Genomic DNA, 7,128 nt, shown 5'->3' with positions numbered 1-7,128 from the left:
TTTAACTGACATAATAAAACTCCTGCCCCTTACTTTCCCCTCTCCCACCATTTGTTACATGGCCTCATTTCAAGGAAAAACACTTGAAGGAGCCTGATGGGAAAACACAAGTGAGGATTGATCCATTTGTGAAAAAAGTATAGATGAAATTTGAAGAATCAGAGGACATAATCACTTTTAAAAGGGGAGGGATACTCAAAAAGTCACAAATATAATGTAAGAGATATTTGTTTAAATTTTACCCAAGAATTTAATCAAGTACTGTTAAATGTACACACACACACACACACACACACACACACACACACACAAAGTAAATAGAGATGACTTTCCCATGAGAAAACATTAAGTATCCATGCCTATACATTTTTTCTATAACTTGTTTCAGGTGTTTTTTTTTCTTCTGAGCATGTATTATACATAGGTTCTTTATGTAGCTTGTAAAAAATGTTTTCCATTCACTGACTAAAAAAGTTATAGTGAGGACCCCAAGCAATATGTAAAGATAACATAAGCTATAATTTTCTGCACCAAATGAAGAAAGTTGCCTCCAAATATCAAACAGGATCAGTGTCTGTTTCCAGTGGTTTTGACATCACTCTGTATTCCATACTCATTCCCATACAGTCAGGTCAGAAACAAAATAGCCAGAAGTGTATTCTGACTTAATCCATTGATTTTTCCTTCTAAGGTTTCCCCAAGCTCTAGAAATTCTATAATTAAAAGCTCAAAATAGATCTGCATGTTGACCACATTTTGGTTTTGACTATTTGTTTTTGGACTTTTTTTTTAGTAAAGTAAAAGTCTTTTACCAGAAACCTTTTGTCAGAGACAGATGTTAACTTCATAGTTCTTGAAGGCACTGTAGATCCACTGTACAACAGATATGACCATTCTAGTAGAAGGAGGGAAAAATGATGTCAATTTTTTAAAGTCATAAGCAAATTATTTATTTAAAATATATATTTCTACAGCGGTTTGAATCTAAAGTACAGTCAAATTTCTATTATAGTGACTAAATTACATTTGTTAACTCTTTGTTGGCTTCTTTAGCAAACCCAGCATATCCTTGGATATAATTCTTTCAATTTGAAGATAGTGCTTACTGATATGATACTAACAAATTTTAATGCTACAAAACAAAATAATAAGGAGAGGGGAAAAGGAGTTTATGTGAAAACAATAAAGTGACTTCTTTCTGCATTATTGTAATCTCAAGATTTTACTTTTGTAAAAGTAAGTATTTAAATGAATATAAGTAGCAAATCTAACTAACCGTGTTTGGTTAGGGACAGTAAATAGTTCTCTGTGCTTCTTGGGGTTAGACGGCACTCAGAAACAAAAGAAGTGCTATGAAATGGTTCTAAGTATACTTCCCACTGATCGCTCATTCCTACTTATAAAATAGAATTGTAATATAACCCAAATAGTGTATGTAGCATTTCAATCACAAATTAATAACAGTCATTATTATTATTATTATGGTGCAGGCCCCAGAAGTGTACATATTATTTCAATTACAAATGACAATTATCAAAATTTTGTAACCATTGCCAATGGGTATATGGATGCAGGAAAAAGTCACTAATAAGACTGGCATAGTCAAGAATGTTGTTTCAACTAGGGACTATATCAAATGGGTTTATCCTTTTTTTGTTTTGAAAAATATGTTCTGCCATAGCAGAACAAGTTTTTGGTCAAATCCACTTTATTAGCAACTTCTGTGATGTATAATGCAACAAATTTTTGGGATAGGTAAAGCAACATGAGTAAAAAAAAATTAAAACAACAGTTCTTGGTTGAGAGACAGATGTTTGTGGTATAGATGAAGAAAGAAGGTATTAATCTAAGACTACCAACAGATGAAGAAATTCATAGCTACCTTTTCTTGAACCACATTTCTCATTCACAACTTGTGTAAAGAATGAATCAAAGTGGAACAACAATCTTAGGGGGCATAGGGATAAATTACACATACACACATACACACACACTGAGGAAAAGAGCTATATCTCTTGTAAGACTTACATGAGCAGATGTAAAGTGAAATGAGCAGAGCCAGGAGAATACTGTGTATAGTAACAAAAATATTGTATGATGTTCATCTCTGAATGGCTCAGCTATTCTCAGCAATATAATGATCTGAAGAGACTTATGATGAAGAATGCTATCTATCTTCAAAGAAAGAATTGAAGTAGTCTGAATGCAGACTGAAGCATACTTTTTCTTTATTTTTATTGTTTTTTTGGGTGGGTCTGTTTTTTTCTCACAACATGACTAACATGGAAATATGTTTTGCTTGACTGCACATGTATAACCTATACCAAATTGTTTGTCTTCTCAATGGGATGGGGAAGAGAGAGAAAAAATTTGGAACTCAAAGATTTTTTTAAAAGATGGCAAAAATTGTTTTTACACATAATTGGGGACAATATTAAATTAAAGAAAAAATAGTTTTCTAACATATTGTTATTTAGATAGGAGATAAATTCTATAGTTACAATGTTCAAGGAAAGAGTCCACTATAATTTATTTTCATAATAAAAATTACTGTGTTAGTAGAATATATTCATCTGTCACTATCCAAATGTTCTTTGTATTTGATATAAATATAAATGTTCATATATTGACTCTAAATAAAATGATGTACTTCTATATTATCTTTCAATAGCAAAGAAAACTTACAAAAATTTTCTAATTATAAATTAAATATGGGAAGCAAAAGTTCCTTCACTTTTAATGTTACTGATAATAATATTATTAGGCAAAACTATGTAAAGTTTGCAAAGGCTTTGTGATAATTACTTCCCAAGAAGATGTCCATTCTTGTAATTTTCATTGTAACTTTACGCAATATGTTTTGTGCAGCTGATATACTTCTCAGATCACATAAAAGAATCAAACATAAATTTGTAAGTTGGTGAATAGCCAAACGACCAATAACATAAATGTCTTTTGCCATGAAAAACTACAGGATTTTTTGGCTTCAGTTTTTGTTAGTTTTTTAGAAATAGCATAGCATTACATCAAACATGCATGATTTTGGTAGGTGGTTTCTGTTGTATTAGTATAATTTCTTTTGTTAAAATCTTTCAATTTTGATAGGAAAAGCTGATACTAATAAAAATGAGTTATCTATGCTTGGAATATTAAGTGGACAAATTGGCTTTTCACCTTGCCAGATTAAGGAAAATATTTATAAGTCCCAAGAAACAGATTCATAGTTTAAATTTTATGTTCCTTACCTTGCATTGACAGAGGGTGCATTCAGTACCATGCTTAATCCAAGAAGATCCAGTGAAACGAACCACATGCATTTCATCCAAGCAAGTCTTCATGATGTTATTGCGTATGGTGTCAGCCTGACAAGGGTCAGTGACACAGAGCGGACAGCACTCACTCTCTGGGAGCATGCTGAATTCACACTCTAAATCTGGGCAAGGCACAGGCCAGCAATCAACTTCCCCTTGCTATTAAGAAAACATAGATATAATCTCAGAGAAAGGGAATGAGAGAAGGCAAAAGAAGAGAAAGAAAACAGAGTGCTGAATATTTAATACATGAATTTGGCTTTTAAAACCAATTCTAGTTGTCAATGGTATAGATCATTCAGAGTTTATATAAAAGTCCTCTAAACATATGTGATTGCAGGTAAATTTTAAAAGTTGTCTTCAAGAATTTCAAAACACAATTCCCTTTGGAAAAAATAAAATTTTCATGCTGCCTTCCTTTCTACAATGGAAGAAATATCTTTGAAATGTAGATTTGTGACTTTCATTTATGTGAGGTGCCTTTTCTTGGCTTTTAAAAATTATTTCCTTCTGCATGAAAAAGTTTCGTTCACTTACAAGAAAATCAATATATTTTATATATGCATATATCAATTTATATTGTGTTGACTTCTGAATTTACAAGAGTAGAAACATTGAAAAAAATCCCTCATTCCCTCCCCACTCCCAAATTTAATTCAACCTTTATTATTATCCCCCATAAGAAAAATGTATAAATTGGATCTATTTTTTTGAAATGGAGCTATTTTAAATAAATTTTGGAAATGTTTTACTACATATTTCTGAACTTTATGGTGTTGAAGTAGCCTTCAAATATAGAAATTAACCTTGCTCTTTCAATTGATTTTCAGATTAAAAGTAAATGCAATAAAAAAGATTTGCCTAAAACAACTACATGATAATAGAATGCCAACTATAACCTTGAAAGTAATATCTTGAATAAAAAAGATCTGCTGTAAATGACAATTTTCTTTGTAATTTACAATATTGTCAAGATAATTTAAAAACATATTATTTGGGAAAAATTTGTTATTTTCTTTATGAAACTAAAGTTGTAATCACAGGTATTTGGGGAAATTTTTGGAGATTTTAACCATACAAGGTAACCAGAATCAGGGATGGCAAATATATCCTCTTACATGTCCTTTGTACTAGTACATGGTATCAAAAAAGACAGTGCAGTTTTAACCTTTAATAGGCTTAATAAGTAAAGTTTAGGAAAGCTATGGCAAATTTGGACAGCATACTAAAAAGCAGAGACATCACCTTGCTGACAAAGTTCTGTATAGTCAAAACTATGCTTTTTCCATGGCTGTGAGAGTTGGACTATAAGGAAAGCTGCAGAATTGACACTTCCTAATTGTGGTCCTGGTGAAGACTTTTGAGGGTCCCTAGGACAGCAAGGAGGTTAAATCAGTCAATACTTAAATAAATTAATTCAGGCTATTCACTGGAAGGTGAAATATTGAAGCCAGAGCTTAAATACTTTGGCCACATAATGAAAATATGGAACTCAGTGGTAAAGTTCCTGATGTTGATAAAGATTGAAGGCGAAAGGAAAAGAGGATGGCAGAGGATGAGATGGACAGATGCGTCATGGAAATGGCCTGGAAATAATGAACTTGGGCAGACTTTGAGAGAGAATGGAGGATAGAAAGGCCTGGCATTCTGTGGTCCACGGGGTCATGAAGAGTCAGAAATGACTGAACAGCAGCAACAACAAGAACAACAAAGCTTTAATAGCTTAAAACTGCACCATAGTTTTTGGGATACTGTATGGTAAATTATCCAAAGAAACAGACAGTGTTCAGAAGGTTATACTGGCTTCCTCTGGAAGGGGCTGCCTTCATCTAGCACATAAAAGAAGAGAAAAGCAAGGCTTTTATTACTAGTATCAGATCTTTGCCTGTTGGTCTTGAACTGCATGATGATGAAAGAGGAAAAGTAGAGCTGGTAGGGCCTTAACATAGTAGAGCAGCGTGGCTGTTAGGTTTGGGTGTTGAACTTAAGAGTTATGAGACTTGAAGTAGAATTCTATTCTGGCATTTACTATTTCTTTGACCTTGCAAGTCCCTTAACCTCTCTGGGCTTCAGTTTCCTCATCTATCAAAAGAGACCATTGGGCTAGATGACCTCTATGGGACTTTCCTAGTCTACAACTGGGTCTTATTATCTATATGCCTTTTCCTGTGTTACTTTGGCTGCACTTGTAACACAATTCCTTAGAGAATTTTGTGGGTTGGGATCATGCTGCCATGGGTCTGATCATTCCCAAGGTCTGAGATGTGGAGAACATTTAAACTTTTAGAAGCCATTGATCTGTTTCATAATGCCAGTGACAGCTACATCTTTTACTATTTTCTAGGCTGTGAGGAAAATTAATATTATGCTGTATTATTTAATAACTAATATTACTTTGTGATTCATCCTTTTCCTTATTTTGTCATACCCCACTTCTGAAGAGCAGGTGGTCGTTGAAGGGCAAGATCAAGTAATGTGATCACTCCCAGCACTCAAAGCAACTGCTCGATAACCAGCTTGGGCTGGTCCCCCCCTCAATAAGACCCTCATTTCTGTTTGCCCTGTAGACAGAGAACTTGCTTGAATTAGGCCCTTTCCAAAGGACAAGTCTCCTGTCCTTGCTTCCTAACCAAAGTTAGAGGTGACTTGGTCCACAGGGGGAAGAACAAACCAGATTGAGATTGCTTTTGTTTTTATAGCCAAGACTGCTAAAGGTAGCTGAGTCTCATGAAGCAACTAGCATTCCTCAAGTGTCAGAGAAGGGCATCCTACTTCCCCAATGATGAAGTAATAGGGAGGATTGAGAACTCTTAACCCACATCCTCATTAAAATGTCTACCAATTGTGATTGCCTTGCTTTTGTTTGGAGAGGTCCAAATGATGGACTGTCAGACCAGTCAGAAGGAAGACGCACTTATGTTTAAAAGGCCCTGTTGGCCCTCTTTCGTGGTCTTTGGTCATCAAGAGGCTAATGATCCAATTTATTTGGTTACTCCTAGCCTAACTAATATATTGATTGACCATGCTCACAACTTTATCTCTCAGAATTTCTATCAAGACACCCATCCTTCATTATCAGCTAGCATGTTGCTGTTAAATAAATGATACTATGCTTGGAGAATTGCCTCGATTTATCATTTTGTTAAATGTTATTCACACTATCTGTTATCTCTTCTCTAGAATGTGTCTCTTTTAGAGGCTGTGAGACCCTGGCAGCCAGGGAGATACATATACTCATATTTACACACACCCATGCACACACACAAAGCTGGGTTCAAATTCTTTCACTGACATTTACTAGTTGTGAGCATCAGGCAACTCTAGGACTAAAAGTTATAGATAGTTTGCAATGAAAGAGTTCTCAGACTGAAAAAATCAAATATCAAGGACATGTGATAATCTATCTCACTCAGCCAAACTTACCAAACATCGGCACTGCTGGCAATTCTGCACCCAGGTATCTCCACTATTGTATAAGATTTCCCCATTATGATTAAGACATTGACTGGTAACCCTGTGGTCGCACTCTGGGCAGCAAAAGAGATCAACAGTGGGATTCTCACAGTCACAGACCATCCGGCGACACATGACAAATCCATTCTGTCATAATAAGAGAAATAGTGGTGTCAGTAGAAACCTTTATGTTTCTCACTATGAAAAATGCCACAAAGAAGGCCACTTGAGGATTAATTTGGCAGTTAAATCACTCTGCAGTAACAAAGTTTATAATAAATTAAAGTTCTCTGATTTTACTTAAATGTTTATTGTTATAATAATTTTGTCAAAGTTCCATTTATGTAGCTTGCATAGAAATGAC

General features: G+C 34.4%; 1 protein-coding gene across 1 annotated transcript in view; it reads right to left on the bottom strand.

Moving 5' to 3' along the window:
* Positions 1-292: 292 nt before the first annotated feature.
* NELL2 (neural EGFL like 2) overlaps positions 293-7,128 on the bottom strand; it is a 200,001-nt gene continuing 193,165 nt past the window's right edge. The window contains exons 18-20 of the mRNA XM_036761454.1: positions 6,735-6,911; positions 3,246-3,470; positions 293-895 (exon numbers count right to left, since the gene is read on the bottom strand). Of these exons, the coding sequence (XP_036617349.1) occupies positions 845-895; positions 3,246-3,470; positions 6,735-6,911 (453 nt within the window). The 3' untranslated portion in view covers positions 293-844. The remainder of the gene's footprint in view (positions 896-3,245; positions 3,471-6,734; positions 6,912-7,128) is intronic.

This window comes from Trichosurus vulpecula, chromosome 5 (assembly GCF_011100635.1).
Source record: "Trichosurus vulpecula isolate mTriVul1 chromosome 5, mTriVul1.pri, whole genome shotgun sequence".
NCBI lineage: Eukaryota > Metazoa > Chordata > Mammalia > Diprotodontia > Phalangeridae > Trichosurus > Trichosurus vulpecula.
The sequence above is the reverse complement of the archived record's forward strand: the minus strand, read 5'-3'. Positions and strand labels throughout refer to the sequence as shown.